At 43.1% G+C, this 26,150-nt stretch overlaps 1 protein-coding gene across 2 annotated transcripts in view; it reads right to left on the reverse strand.

Moving 5' to 3' along the window:
- Positions 1-26,150, reverse strand: part of LOC146351298 (glypican-5-like) — a 708,665-nt gene that overhangs the window by 429,152 nt on the left and 253,363 nt on the right. Inside the window, exons 4-6 of one of the 2 annotated variants that reach the window (XM_084847039.1) lie at positions 6,836-6,969; positions 3,906-3,965; positions 1,705-1,830 (exon numbers count right to left, since the gene is read on the reverse strand). In XM_084847039.1, the coding sequence (XP_084703165.1) occupies positions 1,705-1,830; positions 3,906-3,965; positions 6,836-6,969 (320 nt within the window). The remainder of the gene's footprint in view (positions 1-1,704; positions 1,831-3,905; positions 3,966-6,835; positions 6,970-26,150) is intronic. The other variant, XM_084847040.1, reaches the window with a different exon arrangement.

The raw sequence follows: 26,150 nt of genomic DNA on the forward strand, positions 1-26,150 counted from the left end.
TCATATTCATTGCATCGGTGATGCTGTCTAGCCATCTCATCCTCTGCCGTCCCCTTCTCCTTTTGCTAACCAAACCCATGTTCAAATAATGGTTAAACCCTTAGCCACGGTTAAGGCATAAGCCATGTTACCTTTGAACTGGCCCCTAGATGGTCTCTGACAATTAATTATCTAATGGGGTATTTTTGCAGTTGTCTGACCCTCCTCAGAATTATTGCCAGCGTTGGCCATACCTTCAGTTTGGCCTGAGCCAGATGCAATGCAATTACTCACAATTTGTTGAAACATATTATGTGTTTCAAGTGTTGCTGAACAGCTAGGGTGCAATACCTACTCCCAGCAGAAACCAGTGTTTAGCAGCTCTGTGATAGAGGTTTCTCACTTGAGCAGTGCTGGCTCCAGGTTTCTGAGGGCCTTTGGGCAAGACACCCTCCATGGGCCCCCTCCCTCAGCGAGTCTGCCTTCTCATCACCATTGTTGTTGGCTGCTATTGTGCCTTATCCTGTTTCTTATTATTGCCACTGCTTGTTTGCTTGACAGGCAGAGAGCCAGTGAGCAAGCAGGCAGTGGCACCTACCACTACTTGTTCACTTGCATACTTGCCTACTTCTCGCTACCACCATTGTCTGGGCCAGAGCATGAGGCAGGTGAATAAGCAAGTTGCAATGGTGAACTGAAAGAGAAACTCCAGGGGGCTCTTCTCACTGGATCCCTGTTGGGTGTGGGCTCTTGGCAGGTCCTTGACCATGCCTACACTTGATACTGGCCCTGCATGACAGTTACATTCTTCATTTGAAAAATTAAGTATCCAGTACTATAAAATCAATTGTGAATATTTACCCATGTATGCTAATCGGATTGAATATCAAAGTGTTCAAATAAAGAAAATGACTAAATCAGCCAGCCAGTTCTAATTATCTACTTTATCCATCTCTAAGCCATTATGTTCTATTTCTATCTATAAAACAGATTATGTTGGGGGGAAAACCCCTTTTCAGAATTGCAACAAAAGAAGTCAACATTTACCAACTGAAAACAGTAACGATGGAATGGTTTAAAAGATCGGAGTGCCACAGATTAACAGCCAAATATTTGTTCTCAGTGAGCTTATCCTCAAGCACTGATCAACGTCCTTTGTCCTCTGTAAGGCAGGCAAAACGTTCCTTTCAGCTTCAGCTCTATGATCTGGGAGAACCAGCAACGGAATGCACAGCACTCTGGATTACATATTTAATCAATAGGTAGGGGTTGCATTGCAGCACAAACTGACAGGAATTAAACCACACTGACTCTAAACTAACTGAGCTGGCATGGACTGGGTGACAGACTCAAAGAGCCTCCAGTGTGCTTAAGCTCTTTTGCCCCAAATATACCATTTGGAAGCAATTCTCAACTAAATCTATTTCCAAGTTTTGCCCCCATCCAGCAAAGAGAAATCAGTATGCAGAAACAAATTCTCTCCAACTACACACACACACAACGACTTGTTGCAGGGTGCCAGGTCCCCATCATCCAGTAACCTGGATAGCATGTGCTGTTCTATCTCCAATCCAGAAATCCATTGTAGCAGAGTTAAAAGTGATATTAGTTTGAATATTCGCACAATGCCTAACATACATCACACACTGGAAAGATGAGCAGAAAAATGATGTTATTATCAAAATGCAGCCCACTCACAGAAAGAAAATCACTCTCCACAATTACCTTTCTACAACATCCTCGCCGTTCCAGCAGGTTGAGCTGTCTTTCATGACGAGATCCCCATCACAGAGTCTTTCAGTTAAAGAGGCATAAAGAGTTCTGGATCGTTTCATGTAGCTGATGAATTCCCTAGAAATTAGAAACACAGCATTAAAACACAACATTAACAGTAGCACGTTGACATTCTACTACTTCCTAATCTTAATAATTTACTAATCATGTGAATAATATGCTTGCTCTTGAACTACTGGCCAGCTCTATCAGTAACAATGTTCCCATACTGAGAATGAAACCACGCATCACATGTAAATACATATATTGAAATCCCAGTGACTGATTCTTATAGCAAAAAGCAGCTATGGAAGGAGATGATTTTAGCAGAGAAGCAGCAGAGGGGAGGAGATGCTTAATTCTTTCCTCTCCTACCACTTTTCTGTTGAAAATTTCCTACCGTGAATCACTGCTAAGTTCCAAACCCAACTTTGCCCTTGCAAACACATACATGGAACCCCCATGTGGGGAGAAGCTCGGAGAAGGTTGCAGTGGAAAAGAGGTGGGTGGAGACTGGAGAAAGGATTAAGCACTCCTTCCTCACCTCCACCAATCCTGTTCTGCATTTGAAAACCTACACGTGTAAGCAGTGCATGATTTTTTAAAAATTAAATGATAACTGTGTCCTATTTCTAAATGGACTGCATGGCCCAATATTAGGCCTGGGCCTAATATTTTCCTCCTATAGCCCAAGTCATAATTTTAACTCTACCACAACAATCAATCAAGTTTGATTTTAAAATTGGACAGAGAAGGCGACTTCACTCTGCAGTTAATTCTTAATTCAGAACTGCACTAGGCAATTCAAAACATGTCAACAGAGATGCCAGCCCATCATTTACTATCCTTCCACTTTGGCATTACAAGAGGGAATTCATCACTGAAGTGGGACCATTATTTTGTGTGTGCGCTAGAGAACAAAGTAAAGACCCAGCTGGCAGTAATACTGAGGTTTGCAATTCTTGATTCAAAAGGAAAATATTTCTGCTGAAGAACCATCTGGTGACATCCTAAGAATAGTGACTGGATTACATCTGTATTAAGTGATCTATATGATATTGACTATCAGCAACCATCCAGACATCCTGGGACTTCCCCGCCTTCATTTAGATTCTAACATCAAAGAAGGAAGCAACTTAATATTTCCCAGATCCCTAGCTCTTACAGCAATATCATTCTTTACATGAATACCCCACAAGTAGAAGAACAATACAAGGGATTACCCAATTCCTCCCTGGACTGACCCCTCTATGCATGCAAAAGGATTTCTATACCACTGCTCCCTTTCCTAAGCCACTCCCTAGCATGGCTAGAGCTCCGTGCAAGCGTTGCTGTGCACAGATGAGTTGGATCATGCACATAAGTGCAATTACAGCTTTTTCTGGACCGGGCGCTCCATTAGGCAGAGTGAGGCAGCCACCTCAGGCAGCTGATTTTGCTGTCAAGAAAGGGCAGCAAATTGTTGCTGTTATTATTATGGTTATTATATTTATTTAGGTGGTTGTTGTTTTACTGACAGGAGATACACCTGTGCATGTTTCTGCCTCAGGTGGCAAAATAACATGGGCGTCCTTGGGCACTATGACCTGGACTTGAGGGTTGAGCACACTGTTTGCTTGTTCTGCCTCAGGCGGAAAAATGTCCTGGGCAATATTGTCCAGATCCAGAAAAAAGGTCATCTCTGGCTTAGGGATGGCAGACCGAGGTGAGCTTTTAGCAGCAAATAAATGGAATGATAGGATAGAAGTAACAACCAGTGCAAAATCTAACTGCATACTGAATTTTGAAGAGCGATGAGTTACTTTTAAAAATAGAAGAAAAAAGAATGGGTTATCTGAAAAGCATGGTATGAACCTTAGATCTGGAGCTCAGTAACATTCAGAGTCCATTTTCCTTGTTACCCACATTTCTATAAAAATAACGAGCGCATCTTCTGAGCTTGTGTTAACAGTAAATACATCATTTAAAAATTAGATTCCAACAGAACTACTATCATGTTCTATCCACATAAACCATTGCATTCAAGTTATGAAATTAATATCAAAGGCATCTTTATGGTAACACTGAACAAACCCCTGTATTCCTAGAATGAATGTTTGGAGAGCTTATTTACAACGCAAAGACAAAAGGAGCTGGCTTCTTTTCATTCTTACCGGGACATTTTTTTCAAACTTCTGGATTTGTCATTCTTTGAAGCTTTCAGAGGCAGAGAACTGGGCCAGGAGAATAATCAGAGGAGGGGGAAAGGGGGGAATTCAGGCAAATGAAGAAAGAAATGAGAAACAAAAAGTAATAAATTATTTGAAAGAAAAGATAATCAAGAACATGCATAGGATTAAACCAGGAAAGAACAAATGTAATTAAAATATGTTTCAACCTATATTTTTAAAAATGTATGGTACAGTCCAGACACAGCTCAATTCTGGCTTGATTGTGCCATCTTTGCTTGAGGATCTGAGCTTTTCTCTAAAACATATGCAAGGAAACTGATCTTTAAAAAAATGAACACTATTACAAAATGAAGCTTTACAAGACTAAAAATAAATCGACTTCATTTATCTGTCATATCCAAATGTCATATAAAGAAGAGTTATTGTATACATGTGAGAATAAAGCAAGGCAAATGTTTTGTGGATAAGAGGCACTCACACAAAAGTACTGTAGATGGAAAAGCATTCATTTTCAGGGGCACAAAACAAACACTAGCTATTTTTTCCACAGGAAGAAGCAAAAGTGCCTTGCCCCCTCAGGTACACTGGAAAAGTAGAGATTAAACAAACAAGCAAGCAAACTGTCTGCCTCTTTGTTTTAGCCAAGCTACGAGGACCATAGTCCTTTTGGAAGAGTTGTAGCTCAGTGGCAGAGCACACGCGTGGTAAGCAAAAGACCCCAGGGTCGACCCTGGCATCTCCAGGTAGGGCCAGGAAAGACCCCTGCGTGAAAACGTGGAGAGCTGTTGTCAGTACTGACTCAATGGTCTGACTCAATATAAGTCAGCTTGCGATGTTCCTGCGAAAGCCCTACAAGCAACAGGACTTCATTTGAATTAGAAGAACCTTTGAAAAACCTTCAGCTCACAGGTGTATTTTAAAGAAAATGGTTCCCCGGAGCACCTATAGGAAAACCTATGAAACATGGATACTTGTAATGGTCTAGAATATCTCCTTATACAGTTTAAGTTAAAAAGTGAGCCACAGGTAATAAAAACATACAGTGAAACCCTGACGCCGAATTACCTCAGCCGTTCCCTTCTCCAATTAAAGTCCAAATACTGTGCTTTTAAACAGAATGAATTTCCAGTCTGTGTTTAGTGGCAGGATATATTAAAGTGGAACTCAGATGTCACAACCAAGAATCTTGTGTTGCCAAATGTCATGAGCTAGGCCTGTATAATGCTTTTCTGTGCAATCAACAATAAAATCGACATTTACTGATTAGGATGTGGGCTCCATGCATGCATCATGGCTGCCCCGGCTGTTCCTGTGTGAGCCCAAAATATTATATTGCCTCTCATGCTGGACCTGCCAGGTATAAGAAAACAGGATTTGCAATGTCTGTACATCCCTGCATTGTCTTCAGTAATGGAAAAAAAACACCCACTAACATCTGCTGGAGAGGTGTAGCATTGCATGTACATGCATAGTTAAGAGTAACCAAAGCATCATGCAGTTTTCAGCCATGCCAGCACTGTCTCCAGAGAGACAGGTTTCACAACATTAAAAAGATGTGGGCAGAGGAAAATAAATCTAGATGGTGACAAAATAGAAAATTACTATTCTGAGCACACACATCAGCCACAAGGAAAGAGGAAACAGACCAAAAAGGGTGAAATGTTTACCAATCTGGAATGGATCTTGGAAAATGGTACAAAAGTAAGGTTGTCCTAAACTTCTGATGATTTATTCTGCAACAATATGCTGTTTATCAGTTACTTGCTCATTTGGAGTGTCTGAGATGTCGACTGACTTTAGCTCCAACTTGAACTACTGTGTTGTAGCTGTTTAAACAGGTTATGCTCTAGGTCTTCATTCTGCAATTGATTTCTACTTGCTTGTGGTTTTAAAACATTTATACCTTATCTCCGAGAAGCTCTAGGCTTACAACAAGTCAGTAATGTAATAATTTAAAATACCCTTCAGTTTACAATTTCACATATCACAAAAACAGCAGCAGAAAACCACAATACAACAGCAATCAAAACATTTAAAATATTAAAAAAACTAGACACCAATTTAAACAGAGCATTAACATTACACACTGAACGCCTTCCTAAAAAATTGGACTTTACTAGCTTCTGGAAATTGAGATGGCCCTCCCTTGGAAGAGAATTCCAGAACCTAGTTGCAGCCACCAATAAGGCCAGTTCCTTGCATCACCATGTAATTCCAGTTCCTGGCATCTTCATGCTGTCAGAAATGCAATCCCCAGCACACTGATTCTGCAGAGAAACAGGGTGTGTGAGGGTGGTTCCTTCACATGCTCTGTTTCTCTGCAGAATGGGGCTCCCAACAGCCCACCAAACAGCTGTTCAGAAGCCCCATACTGCTGGGAAACAAGGTGTATGCTCCCCACCCACCTTGTTTCCCAGAAGAATCACTGCAATTTTGATAGCAGCCACTTTTACCACCACAGGGTTCCAGGGTGGCCAATACAGCCCCCCAACCACACAGACATTGCCCATCAGTGCATTAGCAGATGCCGGAAGAACACTTCCCATGAGAATTCTACTCACCAGATCTTGGATCTACTCCAGCGTGCACAATTCCATATGGGTAAAGTTCTTGCTCATGAGGCACCATGTTTAAATCTTGCCACACATTAGCACAATGTAAAACAAAATCTGCCCCCTGTATTAGACCATAAGATTAAGCGGTGAGCAAGTACATAATAATGACTTGCACCATTTAACCTGTCACTCAGATAGGAGTCTTTTTATACAAATTATCTCAGTGGATATACAATAGAAGTGAGTATCGAAAAGCATAACTCTGGTCCAAGAACTATTGGATAAGAAAAAATGACTATAACTTTGGGAAACTCTAATTCAAAGATTTATGAGAAAATGCAGTTTTATCAGGTTTACCTCCTTCTGTTGCTTAGAGTAGCTGAGTGTGCCATTGTGAGAGATGGTGTCTCAATTATTTCCTTTGCTTGAACTATGTTGTCTGGCAAAGGTTTCACTTCTTTTTCTTCAGGCTGTCCACAGACTTTATCTACCTGTAATAAAGAAAAGAAGAAGAAAAATACCACACAGTAAGAACTTAGTAGCGTATATAGCAAGAAGATTATGACACCTCAGCCAATTGTGGAGAATCTAGTCTACATGGAGTAGAGCATGGGAATGAGTGTCAGGCTAGCACTTGACTCTTCCACATCATCACCACCACCACCACCACCACCACCACCACCACCACCACCACATTTCTATACCATCCAACAGCCAAAGCTCTCTGGGTGGTTTACAAAGATTAAAAATATTAAAAATACAGTATACAGAGATTAAAAGCCATTTACATAAAAACACACAAAAATACAATATATACCAGAGAATATATATCTAAAACAACTTCAAACCAGCAATCTCAAGCAAACAACCATAACCATAAGACCATCCAGGATCAGGGGTGCAGTGGTGGTGGGTCATGCTGGGACGAAGACCTGGGACTTTTTTTAGAGCCAGGGCTCAGCCAGGTCTCTCCCACTCCCAGCATACCGCTGTGGGGCAGGTGGCTAGAAGAGCCTGAGATGCTGTTGTGAGCGGGGCAGGCGCTGCTGCTGCCGCTGCTACAGTAGCTACTCTCCCCAAAGCACCAGGCATGGGGCAGGGAGAAGGGCAAATTCCCCCCTCCCCTGGCCCGAGAGGCCACCTGGGCAAGGCAGCCTCGCCTGGCGAAGGGTTAATTTACCCTCTGTTGCAGGTGCCTTCTCTCGCTGGGAGAGGGAGAGAAGGAGGAGCTGCCGCCAGGCCTGCGCCTAAGACTGTGGCCATCGGGTTTCAAGGAAGGTGGGAGCACATGGGCCAGGCTAAGTTGTTTGCTGGAGACGCTCATCGTGATCATCAATCCTGTGCCCCCAGCAAGCCCAGCCAGAGCAGCGGCGGCAACCCAGCATGCAGACACAATGTGTCAGGCTCAGATAGGTCAGCACAGTCAGTTTGTTGGGGCCTGGCGAGCAGGCAGGGCGGCAGCCAAAAATGGCAGCGGGGTGGGGGTGGGGCAGAGAGAAGGAGGAAGTCTATGTGAGTGAAAAATAAATGAAATTTTAAAAATTTAATTGAAAGGATAAGAAATGCCTGGGAATAAACCCCATTGAAATCTATATGCATACCTCCAAGAAGACCTGTACGTGGATACGGGGAGCCCCAACGCAGCGGCCGCCTTGCCTGCCTCTGCACAGCTCTGGGCAGGGGCTGCAGAACTTCTCTCACCCAGCCTTTCCCAACCTTGTGCCCTCCAGATGTGGTGGACTGCAAATCCTATCATCCCCCCTCCCAGCCAGCACAGACAGTATGCTGCCTGGAGCCAATGGGAGTTGTCATCCAGCAAATCTGGAGGGTGCCAGGTTGGGGAAGGGTGGCTGCAGCCTGCTGCATTTCTTCTTGTCTGTAGTGCACATTACCAGCAGCCCTAATGGTCTTTAAATACATTTGTTAAGAAAAGCAGCTTTTCTCTTGTTCTCCCTCTCCTCCCCACACACACCCATTTCCTCCATATATTTGCTTTGCGCTTACTTGAGAGTAAGTCCCCATCCCTGAGAGTAAGCCCCATGGCCATGAGGCTTTATTCTATCCATAGAATATAGATAGATAGGCTTTATTCTATCCATATTTTATCTTTTTTATTACTATTTTACTATTAAAATTACCATTTATCTGGGTTACTATTTTATCTGAGGTAGAAAAACAATATCATCACTGTTGTCCATATATGATGTATTATTTATTTAATTAATTGATTGTATGTATAGTCTACTTCATCGCAAAGGCTCAGGGCTGGTAACAATATGCTAATCAATCTACTTTATCTTTCCCTGGTGCTGGTCACCAAAATACAGTTTGAATAAAACAGGTCTTCAGCTGCTTCCAGAAGATGCACAGACTTTGGTGTTTACAATATATGTCGTACTTTACAGAGAATCACAAGCAAAACAATACAGATCTCTGCCCCTAGAAGCTTACAATCTAAATTTAAAATTAATTTGTAATCTAAAGTTACATAGCTGTTTGCAACTTAATTTTTGATTATACAAGCTATTATTATCACCATTATTATGTTCTCCTTTTACCTCACACCATTTAGATATAATATGCCTTTAGGAAGTAAGGGTGTGGAGATGTGAGTGGCCTAGACCCTTGTCCTCCTCTTGAACATATTCTCCCATTGTTTTGTACCTCTTATTAAAAACACACACATAAAGCTGATTTACATACCCTTAACTGAGGTTTGTTTATGATGGGGGGCCTCATTACGGCATCACCCTTAAAACACCTGATGTTTAAACTTGTTCTTGGCAGTTCTCCAAACTATACCCCAGTACCAGCAGCCAGAGCCAGCTAGCGCACCATCCTATCCCACTCCCACAATCCCAGGGCAGGAAAGGAGAACAAGACCACACCAGCTCCCTCAGTAAGTGTGTTTAGGATTGGTGCCTTTTTGTGCTTTACAATGGGGTGGGGGTTGGGGTGGGGAGCTAGAGAAATGTTATGGAAAAGTTTCTTTCACATCTTGATGAACATGAAAAAGAGGGAGGCAGATGGGTGGTGCAAATGAGAAGCAAGATGATGTCTTGTTCAGCTGTTGAATTTTTAATATTCATTGCAAGAGTTGGTTTGTGCCAGTGTTTAGGATTTATCACACAGTCCTATGCGTGTTTACTCAGAAGTCAGTCCCACTATGTTCAATTGCCAACTGGCTTTCTCCTAGGTAAGTGTACATAGGACTGCAGCCTTAGCTGCCTTCCGAAGATCTCTGTAAATTTAATTCAAAATAAACACCCATCAGATTTTATTTATTGCATTTATATCCCACCTTTCTTCCATCATGGAACTCAAGGTGGCTACATGGGGTTCCCAAGTGGTCTCCCCTCCAAGAACAGACCAGACCCAGACCTGCTTAGCTTCAGCATAGCGGCTGCCTCCTGTGCCTTCAGACTATGCCATGTGTGTGTGTGTGTCTTTCAATACAGTGTGTACGTTTCTGTTGTGGGATGGGGGAGATATAATGAAGGATCTTAGGGAAGGCTAATGGGTAATGTTAGGACGCTAAGGGAGTGTGCAAGGGGGCTGTTTAAATGAGAAGGGATCTGTCCATGAGGGCTCGGTTGAGAGGGTGAAGCTTCCATACAGTATCCTATTTTGAAAACCTAAAATGTTTGTGTTTGAGTGAGTGTGTGAGTGAGTGAGTGAAAAGATCAACACCCCTGCATTTTTTCTCAGACATCCAATTGAAATACCACTGCCTTACTCTCAGCTGCACCGTTTTTGGATCCCAGTTGAAGGCGGTATTTCTTACAAGGTTGTACAATCTTAGAAGGGGGCGTGGCTGTGACTGTCACGAAGGGACCCTGCACTTCTGAATGTGCCACGCCACTACTGTTAGGGATGGTGGAGAATTTCTCCCCGAAACTTCGGGGGGCTGAGCGCCAACGTGTTCGGCCCCCCGAACAAGTTTCGGGGAGAAATCCTCCGCACCCCCCCCGCACCCCCCCCCGGGACGGGACTTACCTTCCCTGAATGTCCCTCCCGGCGGCGGGTCCGGCTGGCGGTTCGTCCGGTGTTCGAGCGGGGCGGGAGCGGCAGCCAGTCTTTCGACCGGCTGCCGCCCCCGCCATTGCAATCAAAGAAAAAAAAAAACCCGTCCCCTGATAGGCTGCGTGACGATTCACGTAGCCTATCACGGCTAGATCTGGAAAGTCAGCCGTGATAGGCTACGTGAATCGTCACGTAGCCTATCACGGGTGACTTAAAAAAAAAAAAAAAAAGCGCGTACGCGAATGGCGGCCCCCATAGGAAGCCGCCATTCGCGTTCCTTATTTAGTTGCTGTAGTCTACGTCAATCTTTACGTAGACTACGGCGAAAATAAGGGCAACGCAAATAGCAGTATCAAAATGGAAACTCAGAGAACAGCAATGTTTAATATTGACTTGGAAGTTGAGATTCTGACACATCCATCTCCCACGATGCTGAGAGACATAATCATGCCCAAAATGTTGCACTGGTCCCTATGTTGTACTGGTACCCATGCTGTACTGGTTTTGCTGCTGCTCTAGCACACCTTCAGGAGCTCTCCCAGTGGAAAAACAGTTGAGCTGAGAATGGAAATAGATAAACGTTTTGGGACAAGGTGACTGAGAATGTTTGTGAAGAGTATGGGAGTGTCTCCTTCTAAGGTATTCCATGGGATTTTTAATTTCCTTTAATTTCCAACAGAACTGTGGGATCCAGTTACATGGACTACATCTAGCTGAAGGGATGGGAGGTGCCTGCAATCAGTTAAAATTTAAAAAACCAAATAAAAATAAAGCAATAACAATAGGAACAGTTCTAAAACTAGATGCAGCTAAAAGATCCAGTTAACACATTGTGCAATATGAACTTAATGGAAATTTTTACTAACACAAATAATATCCACAGCTCTACTGCTCCATACTAATTTGTTTACTGAAATCCCATTTTATTCTGCTTTCTGATTATGTGAATGTATTATTTTATTTTATTTTATTATTATTTTACACTAAAACACACATGCCTAACCTCGGAATTATTTATTATAAACACTTCCATGTACTATTTTTCCCTATCTTATTGTTTGTTGTTGTTTCAGTCGCTTCCGACTCTTCGTGACTTCATGGACCAGCCCACGCCAGAGCTTCCTGTCAGCCGTCGCCACCCCCAGCTCCCCCAAGGTCGTGTCCGTCACCTCCAGAATATCATCTTATTGTGCTCTCACAATAAAAACAAAACGAAACAAAACAGCTTACAATAGGAGGCATGAAAACAGAAGTATCCCACTGTTTCCCAAAAGAAATACTCACACTATCCGAGATCTCCCAAATAATAACCTATACTCTGAGAAACATACTAATTGAAACAAGCAGAACAAAAGGTTTACTTTATTGATCTGTCAATTACAGACTGTGGCTGTACATTTTGCAGTGTTATGCTAAAAAGGATACTCTGCCTGCACCCCTCCCCCCAAATTTGTTAATAAAGTCAATAGTCAATAATACCGACACCCAGAGAGATATGAATTCCATAGATGGCTCGATCCTACGCTCCCACAGCATAAGCACATGCTTCCAAGTGTAAAAGAACCATCCAGTCATGGACAATTGGATCAGAACAGTACAACTCTGACCCCCACTTTTATTTTTAACGTCATAGCCCTCCCCATATTTTAGGTGCAACACTCTAGTGGCAATGGGGAAACAGGGTTGCTTCAACTGCTGTTAGGATGCAGCCCACAGTAGCATCTGTGTTCTTTGCTCCCTCTGTATTCTGTGCCTGCAGCCCTTCACACATCAAAGCTGTTCTTTGGGGCTTTTCTCCAGAGCACTGGCCCGATTGAGGGGTGGCGCTGAGCCACAGTAGTGAAGCAAGCTGATATGTTGTTCTCTTGCAGGGATGCTGGGACTCTGCAACAGATCCTATGCTCCACTACATACTGGAAGATAATGCTATAAGCGTCAGAGAGTGGTCCTAGCATGGCCCAGCAGAGAGATCTTTGTATCCAGAGGCCCTGTGGGACATGTGGCTATGGTGGGAGGTGGGAGCAGCATTTTTTCACAGGTTATTTTTCTGATGGAAAGAATGATCACAATCATTCTAGCCATCCAAATCTCTTGGTGCAATCCATAGCCCAACAATGGGCAAGCCCTTCCACTTGATGCTCCTTCAGTGGAGGTGTTTCCGAGGGACCCAGCAGTAACAGGCGCTGCTGGGAGACCCACCTTACCATCCACAGGATGGCCATGTGTCCTGTTTCACAGAGGACAATCCTGTATGTGAAGGGCTTCCAGAAGATGGTCCTCTCTTTGAAGGTGTCCTCTTTTTGGAGAGCAGTCAGGTTTAAAGGATAAATAAACAAGTAAATAAATGGAGAGCAGGGGTCTTGAAGTTGCCCATCTGTTAGCTCTTGGGCAACAAACTGAGCTACAACAAACCAGGTAACACAGGTTACCTGGGGGGGTTCTCCATGACAACAGAAGGAGAAGTGAATGGAGGATTACCTGGATTTTTTCAAAGAATCGGCTTTGGTGTGTTTTGGTCCACGCAGGGCTCCATGAGCGAGTGTACCACACCAGTATAAGTTGCTTCACAGAACACACTTCTAGGTGGGGTGGGGGGATTGGAGTAAATATCAGACTGACAGGGGCTACTCAACAAACAAGAAAGGCTCCCCTGCCCATTCAGGCTCTCCTTTCTCCTTCCGCTGATACTCCCGTAATGTGATGGATCTAAGCTTAGCACAAATTACTTCCTTACACCAACAAACAGTAAGGGAACACAGCTGTAGATCCTTGTTACTCGATAAAATCCTGGGAGGTTTCCTCCCATGAAATGGTCTCGCCAAAAACCAATCTCTTTCTTTCTCCCCACCACCACCATTAACTACTTCCATTCAACAAACCAAACAGTAAAGACATGCAGCACGGATATTTATGGAACAAGCCTCATTGACCACAATGGGAGTTGCTTCTGAGGAGACACCTGCTTCCCCAAGCCCTGCCCAATTCCATCAATTTCTTTTTTTCTCCTCTTCTAAAAGCACTGTCTCACTTTGTCACTAGTGCACATTTGTCCAGCAACACCTACACCCCCATCTCACTTTGCCATTATCACACAATTTCGTGATAGAGGCATGGTGAGATGGAAGAAATCACCCATCCTGAAAGGAAGTAGTTAAACAAATCACACCTACAAAGGGGGGTTGAATGTCACTATGTCACTATCATGCATTTGTCCAACAATACCTATGCCCCCATCTCACTATCTCACATTTGCCAGCTATTCCTATACCCCCCGACTCACTCTCTCGCATAATAGTGTGATAGTGAGATAGTGGGATGGAGGTATAGGTATTGCTGGTCAAATGCGTAATAGTGAGAGAGTGAGATGGGGGTGTAGGTATTGCAGACAAAAGCGCTATTTCACTTTAATGCTTTACTTTACAATAGTTACAGGCTGCCCAGAGCATACCTATACTTTAGGGGGGATGGCCACCAGAGGTTAGTGGAAGGCAAGGTGAAGTAAATGCCATGAGGTAGCTCAGAACTCTGACGGCCAGCCGTGAAATGGCAGAAACTTTGGGGAAACACAGGTGGGGACAACACTGGGGAAACTCCCCTCAACCAGGGTCAGTGAGGTCACAGCCAGGTAAAAGACACACCCCTGGGCAGGGCTATCATGCTGAAGTAAATGCGGAGGGTGGTGCACACCACAACAGAAGCGCAGACAAGCCAAATTAAGGAAAATAATCAGACTAAAAGTAGTCTCAGAAGAACCATTTTTTCTGCGATAAGCTCTGGGGTGGCTGCAGGATGGCCATGACATCATGTATCCCTAATGACCTCCAAATGCAGCCAGCTTGGAGCAAATCGCTTGTGGAGACACCCCCCTGGTCACCATCTTCCTCACAATGAGGAGATGTATTGTAATTTCTATTTAAATCATAGTATTTATTTCTACATTTGCATCTAGATATTAGCAGATGTAAATGCTATGTGTGTCCTCTTCTGTCCTCTTTTTTGATGATGCATAAGAGTCCACCCTACATCCCAAACAGAAGGCTCCTCCAGCCGCTGCCCAGCCCCGTAAGAGACCTGTCCTGGTGTTTTCAGAGATGAAACTTCCCAGCCACTTTCCCAAGACGATCTAAACTAGTGGGGGGGGGGGCGTCTTTTCACACTTCAGACTGGTTGCCTGTCAAAGTTGTGACAAAAGATAAAATTAGCAACATAAACAACATTTCCCAGCAGAAGCAGGAACACCCTTGGGAAAGCAAAGACAGACCCACCCTTTAGCAGCTAAGTTTAGCCAATCCAGGGGGGCATAAAACACATCTTCCTGCCCCTCATTAAGAGCCACCAGCCATTGCCCAGGGTGAAAGTGAAACCCAAACTCCAATACAGCCCTCACAGGAGGGTTGCACTGCCTGCCTGCACTTCACTGACCTCAAAGAGACATAGAAGTGCTATATATCTATATAGATATATATCCCCTTTTCCCAATTCTTAGCCCCATTTCACAGTATCACCTTCCAAACCCAGCCAGCCAGCCTCCAATCTAGGCATCAACAGGACTTAAGCCATCTCCATTTCCCCACCTCCTCTACAATACTCTTCTTCCCTGCAGGTGGTGCCACAAAGGAGAGAGGGTTCCTTCAGCATTCCAAAAAGACACCTGTATTGAGCTTTCAATAGTCTGAAATGTATTTAATTCCAGGTGTTTAATCAACAATCAATTGTAACAGCTACAGCCAGAGTTCTCTAATTTTGAAGCATCTAATATAAAGAAAATCTGAGATTTGTACTAAAAAATCATTTTAAGACATAATGGCAAATAGAGATGAGCTGAACTTTCTCAGAAGACATATGTCTGAGGAAATTTCTGAGAGGCAGCTTTCTTTTTCTCATCCCATTTAAATAAAGCAGACCACTCTTTGCGGAATATTCTCCACCAATTTTTTAATGTGGAAGTTGCCATCCCCCCACATAGGGCCACAAGGTGGTGGTAAGCCTGGGGCATGTAGAAGGCGAACTGCCAGATTGTGCTCCGTCACTTGCAGCAGCAGCAGCAGCAGAACAAAACAAAGCAATGCAACACCGCAAGCAATATTAAAGAAGCTGTGCTATGGCCACTGCTAATTGCGAGCCCCACCCCAGAGAAACTGTTGGAGAAACTGTTGCCCTCAAACAGGGTGGAGGATTTTGTGAGGCCATTTGGGCACAGCTGAAATGACCACACAACTAGGAGTGTCAAAGAAATCCTCAAAAGATTCAAATGAGTTTGGATTTCTGTTAATTCAACTTACAGATTCTGCAGTGGATAGGGATATCAGAGAATTCCGCCACGGATTCCAGTGAGGCTGGATTCTTTAGAATCCAACCCCCTGGAATCTGTGGTGGAACGGCCTCCCCCCCCCACGGAATCCCCCCAGACAGAACTTACCTGGGGTGGATGCAGCAGCAGCAGTGGCTCTGGCTGGTCTCCTGGCTGGCCGTGGCCGGGCTGCTGCAGCCGCCATTTGCATTCTTGCAGCCATGATAGGCTATGTAAGTATTTACGTAGCCTATCACGGCATAGAGCAGGGATGCAAATAGTGGCCGCTACACCATTTGCGCCCCTGCTCTTTGCTGTGATAGGCTATGTAAGTATTTACATAGCCTATTACGGTAAAGGCAGCCACGCAAATGGTGTAGTGGCCGCCATTTGCGTCCCTACTCTTTGCCAGGATAGGCTATGTAAATACTTATGTAGCCTATCACGGCTGCTTGCAAGGATGCAAATGGTGGCTGCTACAACGGCCACCATTTGCAGCCGCAGCAGCCCAGCCACGGCTGGAACTCCAGCTGCGGCTGGCCCTGGCCAGCGGCTCCGTGGAGCCGTTGCGGAACAGATCCAGCCAGGAAGGATTCCAGGGGGAGCAACAGAGCACCCCCCACACTGCGAATGCCAGGTGAGTATTTCATACATCCCTAGCAGTGGACCAGCTTTTTATGAGTTGTGTGTGGATTCCACAGACTTACAGACCCATTGTTTACTTGGGGGTGTAATGGCCCCAGGTCTGTAACCAAGTCACCAGTAGTTTTAGGGTGGCCTAGAGATCCATAATGCTTTCTGCTTTGGTTCATTATTAAGTGCAATTCTCTTGCTAGTGGGCCTCTTGGCTGGTAAGATGAGTCAAAGGTCGATATCGTTGCCTCAGCACATTCCATGCTAACGAGCTCTGAACCATTTATCTTAGCAGGGCCTAGGATGTACCTGGGAAGTGGAGCTCTGTTTGTGCTAAGCTACAGGTGTCTGTGCTGGGAAAGTTCTGATTGCTTTTCTCCTAACCAAGCTTTGTTAGCCTATGCTTGGAAAATTGGAGATGAATGCTAATTAACGTTTGCTTCTGTCATGCTGCCTCACTGCTAACATGTGGGTATAAAACCCATTTTACCCCTTGGCTCTGGGTTCAGAGAAGCTGTCTGATCCAACCATTGGGTACACCTGTGTGCTGTAAGTGCTCAATAAAGTCTTCTTGTAAACAAACCTGGATCTGGCTTATCATTATCTCGGCACCTCTAAATTCTGGAAGCCCACTGCAGGGGCAATATGGGGGGAGGGAGGCACAAATTTGCACTTGTACTGATGCACATTAATGCTAATATCCACTTGAGCTAATACGCACTTGCACAGGTGGAGCAAAATTTGCATACATCCCTAAAATATATCCAATACCATCACTGAGCAGATGACCGAACAAAAGACAGCCAACCACTCATGAAAGGCAGATGGAATGGATTTAACAAAATCTGTACATCCCTATCCACAACTGATTCAATCCCATGGCAAAACTCTCACTGATATATTTGTGGGAGATCCTAGGTGAGAAAAGGCTGGAAATGTAATATTAGATTCCTAGGTCCTGTTTCATAGCTTGTTTTTAGGAGCTTACTCAGCCTGCAGAGAGCTGGGGGGGGGGAAATATTCAAAATTCTTGCAGGCTGTATCACATTTGCAAGCGGACAACCTTATTCCAGGTGTGAGGTATAAAAAGAATCTCAGCAATGTGGTGAGATGATATAGGTCATATGACTAGAAGATACTAAGGCTAATGACAGTCTGAACAAGGATTCAAGCAGCAATCATTCTTGACTGTCAGCTCCTACCTTGTTAGTGGTGACATTTTGCTTTGGATATTGACACTCAGCAAAGGTTAGGCCTAAGGGTATAATTACCATAGTCCAGTAAATACAGTGAAATCTATTGGGAATCAATCCAATCAATCCTTTTAAAAGCTCTCAAAAATATTAGGAAACTCTTTAGAAGATAACATAAGGAGAAATCAGTTTAAAAGATTCCATTTTAATTCTATTTCCATGTTATCGTTTTGGAAATTAATTACATTAGGCTTGAGATGTGCAGGAACTTCATGGTCCCTTATACTTAGCTGAAATTAAAATGATTATCAAAGTATAGCTGCAGGTTTTTAATCACTTTTAAAACACATATGTCTTTTAAAACACATATAAAGAAACATGAGAAGAGTTTTCAATATCCAATCATAAAACTAAGTAAAATAGTAATTAATCTAAACATTACTTACAGAAAGCATGCACAATGCAATTCCTTCATTTTAAAAATATTTTCAACGTCTACAGCCTGATCCTGTACAGGGAGGAGGCACTTCTTATCTTTTTTTGGCAATCATTTTAGGTAGTGTTTTCCAAAAGGGAGTTTGAGTCCTACTGTCTGATGTAACCTTGGTTTTTATGCTGTTTTAATATAATGTTTAGTATGATAATTTTGGCTTTTATTGTTAATTATTTTACATATATATTTGCTACCATGAATATTTTATATAAGATTCATATCAGTTACAGTATTTTGAGTTGGTACTGGGAAGTTGGCTGCAAAGTAAATAAAACTTTGCTGGTATTGTAGGCTGGTTTAATTATTGCCTTACTTATCACTTCCTTCAAATGTGATGGGCTAATTAATTCACAAGATAAGCACATAAGAAAAGCCATGCTGGATCAGACTAAGGGTCCATCTTCATCTGAGAAAAAGTGGCTAAGGAGAGGTGTGTAGTTCAGTTCTGCAAAGATCCTACAAAAATCAGAAAAGATCCTACAAAAGGTGGCTTTTAAGTTAAGAACATAAGAGCCCTGCTGGATCAGACCAAGGGTCCATCTAGTCCAGCATTCTGTTTACACAGTGGCCAACCAGCTGTTGACTGGGAACCCACAAGCAGGACATGAGCACAACAGTACCCTCCCACCCATGTTCCCCAGCAACTGGTGTACATAGGCTCACTGCCTCTGGTACTGAAGGGAGCATATAGCCATCAAGCCTAGTAGCCATTTAGCTTTTCCTCCAGGAATTTGTCTAACCCCTTTTAAAGCCATCCAAGTCGGTGGCCATCACTACATCTTGCGGTAGAGAATCCCATAGTTTAACTATGCACTGTGTGAAGAAGTACTTTATTTTATCTGTCCTAAATATCCCAGCAATCAGCTTCATGGGATGACCCCAGGTTCTAGTATTACTGAGAGAGGGAGAAAATGTCTCCCTATGCATTTTCTCCTTATCATGCATAATGTACACCTCTATCATGTCTCCCCTTACCCTCCTTTTTCCCCAAGCTAAACAATCCCAGCTGTTGTAATGTTCCCTTATAGAGGAGATGCTCCAGCCCTTGAGGAGGGGCAGCTGAGGAGTTAGATATCGAATTGGCCCACTTCAGGTATAACAATCTTGGTCTAATAAACCATGGTTTATCGCATAAGCATTGTGCCCATGCACTCCATCAGCCTTGCTCTCTCACAACTAAACATGTATTTATGTATTAGACTTATATCCCATCTTTCCACTAAAAATAGTGTTCAAGGCTAACAATAATACAGATAAAATAACAAAGTTAAACACAAACACATGGATTACAAACTATATTAAACCAGGATCAGACCGTGGTTTATTTATTTATTTATGTATTTATTTATGTATTTATTTATTTATCTATTGCATTTATATCCCGCCTTTTTTCCTCTTGCAAGGAACCCAAGGCGGCTTACATTATCCTCCTCCTCTCCATTTTATCCTCACAACAACAACCCTGTGAGGTAGGATGGGCTGAGAGTATCATTTAACAAATCACAGAAGTGTTCTGTTACATCATACAAGAGAAAGGAAGGAGTGTGTGTAGGCATAATGCTCACTTTTTGTTTAAACCATGGTTTATTAGACAAAGATGCAGTTACATATGTTCGAACCGGTCTGCTATATCTCTATTACTTGATAGTTTGCCTTCATTGGCATGTACAAGATTCAAAGAACTGGAAAGTTCAATCTGCCAGCTGGGATATCACATGATAACTATAATCGGTCCCCAATGCTTCCTGCAAATGGCTACTTCCAAATCTTCCCATCTGAAATCCTGAATACCCAAGTATGTAATTTTATTATAACTCTGGCCCATTATCTTGCAGCAACCTCAGAAACAAATAAAGAGGTCTGATCTCTCTCTCTCTCTCTCTCTCTCTCTCTCTTCTTCAGATTCACTTTTCTTCATGTAAAATAATCTGTTATTGCATTAAGAAATTGTTACCTTGGCATAACTGAAGATGAAAATACACCATCTCATCTTTGAGAGCCACTGATCTGCTTGAGTAAGTTACAAATCAGTGCAGAAATATCTGAGACATCTTAACCATATTTTTATACACATTAGATCCTCAGCTGATAACACAGGGTATTCGATAAGTGTGTGTGTATTTTAATTGCACCTTATTGATTTGACCTAAAGGTCAGCATTCAGCAAGCAAGAAAGACAACACCTTTTGTGGTTCTCTGGGGAATTGGTAGACTCTGCATACAGGCAGGCAAATCTGCCAATGAGTCAAGCTCTTAGAAGCCACCCCTCATCCCCCCGCCCCATTGTCTTTCTATAGAGAATGAATCATCATTGAAATGCCATTTAAATTACATTTGGCTGGAACTTGCCCATAGTAAATGTAGCTTACATTCTGAAAATACAAATAGGTTCCTGACTGTTACTGGAAATCACCCCTCCTTCCCATGAATGCTTTCATCTTCCACATCCCTGTTCTGCCCCACATGTGATATGCAGAGCTAGTCAGTACTATGAGCAATATTTTATTGTTTAGCATGTTCCCAGTGTCACACATTAAAATGTCCCAAATTTTCTAATAAATAGGGAATCTCTGACTATTTTTGATGGCAGATTTGGGGTTTCTACTTTATTTATTTATTGTTGAAGCACCAAATGGTTTTGATACTCCAGGCAATGACTGATCAATGATGCCTTTGATGACTTTTAAAAAAGAAGGTATGTTTCCTTCTAGGAACAAGTGAGTCAATGTATAGCCAATCAAATATGGTTATGTGCTGATGCCAGTGATGGAAAACATAGTTAACACTGTCAAAATGCCAAATTTTTGGCTACATGAAAACTTACTTCTTCTTCCAGCAAAAAAGAGAGCCCTGTTTAAAAACAAACAAAAAACAAGAACACACCAGCATCTTATCAGGACAATAAAGAAAATGAAAACTGACATGAAAGTGGAAGGCATTTGGGAGGGCTTTGGGAGAACAATCTGGGTTTCCCTTTTGCTCCCAAAATGGGAAGCTGTGATTGGTCAATACATCTCTAGTCTTAACATACATATGTAAAACATATATATGTATAATACTCCTTTGTTGTTGTGACACCAGTGATAAGAAATTACTCTATCTGTGGCAGAAGATACCAAGTCTGACCATTCTTTAGAGGTGTTCCTCGTAGCAGGAAGCAACTGTGAGTGAGAAAAGCATACAGTGATGCTTGATATGAAATGAATAGGAAGAATCAACTCCTTACCGTGAAGTGTTATAAGCCACGCCAGTGTCATGCACCAGGATTCCCCAGGATTCTGAACCCTTGCCCTCAGAAGAGGCTAATGGTTCAGGGAGAGGAATCAACTATGGAAAGGTATCACAAGTCTTCCACCTCCCCAGCACCTAGTTATCCCCAAAGGCCCCAAGAGCTGGCTCCCTTGTGCCCAGGGCTAGGGATGTCACAGGCGCCTGACTGGGTCTAGGAGTCTGGTGACCCCCCCCATCCACAGCCCCCGGAATGTACTCGCCAAGCTACTATCCTCACTCGTGCCACTCGCGCCCTCCTGGACTCACTGCGATCCCATCTGGTGAGCGCCCGCTATTTTCCCAGCTTTTTTCTGCACAAACAAGGGAGTTTTGAAAATGTGCATATTTATATATGTGCAGTTTGAGGGCGGGAAAGCTTAATAGGTGCAATATTAGAGGCATATTGAGCAAACCAGGAATTTTGACTTGTCTCTCCCCTGACAAGCCAGAGAAATAACCTGACAACAAACATCAGTTGCAAGCAGTGTTGACTGAATAATATGATAGCATTTTGATTACTCTGCATGTGGGCAAGAGTCTCAAATAGCACAAATTCCTGGGTAATTCCATTTATACCAGCTGGAAATTCTAGCCCTTTGCTAGAATTAATATATTAAAAAAACAAAATCTGCCATTGCAATAAATCATCCATCCCTTTACTGATGCACTTACACAAATGCATAAGCATAATACACAGTTAAGTGCATTACATTATTATAACATAGTTCACTATATAAATTAATTTAACAAGGGCTAAAATTGGTTAGATCACAAATCTAAATATTCTCATTCCACAATAACAGCACTAAAGAGAAGACTATTTTCGTCATTCTGTTCCTTTATTAATCCAGGGGCTTAGTATGCCCTCGGTTCCTCTTCTTCTGAATTCCAGTTTAAGGGGGAGAATTTCTAAAATAAATCCTGTAATTAGAGCACACACTGTTTACCCACAGCTTTCAGTCTTTGGGTTTATTCGCACTTTGTTCCTCTCTAAATTATCAGTGCACATACGTGCATTCAAGTACGACCTGAAGTGATCATACTAGGATTGTGTAAACCATGCTATTGTATCCTTAGGAATATTGAAAAGAAGTTCAGCATGCCTGGATCTACCAAGGTTTGGCAAATTATCGTTCCCCTTCTCTTCCTAGAGCTGGACCTTGGAGCATGCTTGGGGTCAAAGTACATGCTCCATTAAAGACATATCATGCAGCACTGTGTCTGTTTTCATTTTACTCTTGTGTATGTTTGTGGGGCCCAGATCCAGATTGTGACACAACCACACATGGGATGGGAAGGTTGAATCCTTCCCTCCCCAGCCTGTCCCTTGTTGAAACTGGAGCCTTTTTTCCCTTCTTTAATTGCCATGTGGTGTGTGTATGTATGTATGTATGTGTGAATTAAACCTTCCCTCCCCACAAGTGGTGGTCCTGATCCAGGGCTGCTTATTAAGCCAAAAGCAGACATAGACAGAACTGGACACTATGTCTTTAATCTAGGATGAAGTTTGACCCCCCCCAATACATAGCATTCAGGGGTGGGATAACTGGTCTCAGAAGGTACCAGCAGTTCAGCCTGGCCCTGGAAAAGAGAAGCTGCTCTGGAGGAGTGGGACGGGGTGGGGGGTGGGGGGTGGGGAAGTTGGCATTGGCCTGCAGAACACGCCGTCTTATAGAACTGCTTTCAAGTATTTGCAGGTATATGCTGGGATCAAAATATTAATTAGGAGGCCTTCTTAAGAAAAGAAAGGAAGTTGTTTTAGCAACAATTATACATTGTTATCAGAATGATTACATGCCTTGGGCAGTATCTAATAATGGCACCGTGCTCCCACTGGTTCGGTTGAGCTCATGGCACCCACCACTTGCGCAACAGGAACCAGCGCTTCTGACTGCCATCCTGGAAATGCACAGAAACATTCATTTCTGGAATGGGGGATGTCACCAGAGCTCCCTTCTGCAAGTTTTGTCGACCTGCCCTGTTTTGGAAATGAGTGTTTCACTTTTTTCCAACTGCTGCGGGTTCCACTAGCTTCCCACTGCACTAACAGAGGGTCGTGCTAGAGCAGGGAAAGCACTGGATACTGCCCCTTGATAGCGAAGCCAGGTTGTGTTATGCAGCTGCTGTAGTCTTAAAGGTATTGATAAATATTGTAACAGGTATGTATTAACAGCACAGCTGCTGATAAGGGCAAAAGCTGAAATGTTTCAGTTAAAATGTATTTTTAATATTCTGATGTTAGTCTGTCTTTCTTATCCATTTTACCTTAAGACCTACGGCATCCACAGTGGATCCAGAGTCTCCTTGTTGCTTTGCTGTTGTGCTGCTTTACACCAACCTCTCTCTCTCTCTCTCTCTGTGTGTATGTATATGTATCTGCATGATTAAGTAGCATTTCAAAGATGGGTTGACTGCTCTGAGAATCATAGAATCATAGCATCATAGAATAGTAAGGTTGGAAGGCACCTATAAGACCATCGAGTCCAACCCCCTGCTCAATGCAGGAATCCAAGTCAGAGCATCCCTGACAGATGGCTGTTCAGCCTCATCTTGAATGCCTCCAGTGTGGGAGAGCCCACTACCTCCCCAGGTAATTGGTTCCATTGTCGTATTGCTCTAACAGTCAGGAGGTTTTTCCTAATGTTCAGCCGGAATCTGGCTTCCTGTAACTTGAGCCCATTATTCCGTGTCCTGCACTCTGGGATGATCAAGAAGAGATGCTGGCCTTCCTCTCTGTGACAACCTTTCAAGTACTTGAAGAGCGCTATCAATCATATCTCCCCTCAGTCTTCTCTTCTCAAGGCTAAACAGTTCAGCCTGGCCCAGAAGCTGCTCCAGAGGGGTTGGGAAGGCCCACAGAACTTGCTAGACCTGTTTTTAACTATTTGCAGAACCCTTCTCTAAAGGGCAGTTTGAACCAAAGTGAGTCAACTCAATACCTTTCATCTAAGCTGTTTCTTTGCTGTTCTGTATATACTATGGTTGCTGAAGATACTTCTGTTTTTAATATAAAAATTGGGTTTGTTCCTCTAAAATGATGGCAGTCAGATTGTTAAAAGTACTGAGAGTTATTACTGACACTTAAATGCTTTGGTTACATATAGAAATACTGTATTTACCTAAGAATATTTAAGGTTGATATTCATTTCCTTTATTGTTACACATTTCAGGGTTGGGATGGCTGTCAGTCCAGACTGAACATGCTCACTCTTCCTTCAGATACATTGCACTAGTGGCCCATTCTGCTAGTGTGGGGGTAGTGTAGGCTACTGCCCATCGAGCTTTAGCAAAGATCTTCAGCAGGCTGAAATGCAACCCTAAGCTTTTAATTAGGAATTTAAATAATCTTGCAAAGTAGTGCTACCATTTAAACCACTAGGAACTCCATTAAAGAAAAGGAAAGAGGTAGGGCTCTGCACCACTTCAGATCCAGATCTGAATTCCGAGCCAAAGTGGGGCGATCTGGACCGAATCGGTCCAGATGCAAAGCAGGTCAGCATTGGCCTGAAGCAGTCTGAAGTGGGCCAGATTGATCCGAATCGCTGGATAATCCCGAAGCCCTGCTCGTGCCCCCCAGATGCGCCCACCAAGTGCATGAGCCACCCACCAAGTTTACGCCTGTAATGTTGCGTAAATGACTGCCTCACAGCTGCCATTTGCACAGGATTTGATTTCCAGAAACAGAGGAGTCACCATTTTAAAATTAAATGGTGACTCCTTTAAGGAGGCTGATGGCTACAGGCGCTCTGACGGGTCCAGGTAAGGAGCAGGGGGCTTGCAGGCTCAGCAGGCACAATTCGGATATCCAAATCTCACTTTGGAACTTGAATCTGAAGTGGGCCAGACCAGGTTCAAATCGGGCCGAGATGGATTGGGGCCAATTCAGAGGCTCCAAATCAGACTCTGAAGAGGGCTGGAGGGTCCGTGCACAGCTCTAAAAAGAGGTACCCAGCCTCTGCTTGATTATTTTCTATGACTACCTCTATGCTAATCTGTCATGATAGTCAACCTTGAAAAAATCATTATCATCTCATTCACTTGCCAAACCAAGGAGAGTCTAACAACTACCCTTGCATTCCGGAAAATGACATTGTTCCTGCTCTGAAAAATGTCCTGGAGCAGTGCTCCTTCACATTCCCCTTCCACTTCACCCCTGCTAAACTGATAGGAAATAGATTTGTCCTATCTTCTTAAAACTGGCTTTTAAGATAAACATGTATGGAGTTTATTCCCAGAAGCTTTCCTCCTGCAAATAAATTATTGGTACAGCCATTTCATGTCCACAATGGTAGAGTGATATACTGTAAAAGAGTGCCACAGCTTTCTGCTGTGCCACAGCTTTCTGCTGCCCAATGGATCCAAGACGTCTGACCTTCCAGAAATGGGATTGGAATTCACAGCTTGTTCAGGAAGCAGACAGTCAGGCTGTGACATTTTCAACCACTGCAATCCATTTCTGTTTGTCATGAGATAATCACAGTGATCATATCATGCCAGGAAAAAAAAAGATGGTTGTGTCAGTGCGTATTAAAAAAAGGTTATAAAAAATGCCTTACTTTCATTTTTAATATGAGAGGGGACACCCTATACAAAAAATAACACATCCTTTCCATTGAGCTTAAAGGAATGCGTATTACAATCCCTTGTATGCATTAGGTCTTCTAACATGAAACCTTTAAAGAGAAGTGCAAACATGCTTCTACAAAACCTAATATCAGCCCAGACGTTATCCCACAATATGATGTCTCTCAGATAGACAAAAGGTCACTA

This window comes from Heloderma suspectum, chromosome 3, assembly GCF_057233095.1.
Source record: "Heloderma suspectum isolate Gila_16-S chromosome 3, 16-S_ref, whole genome shotgun sequence".
NCBI lineage: Eukaryota > Metazoa > Chordata > Lepidosauria > Squamata > Helodermatidae > Heloderma > Heloderma suspectum.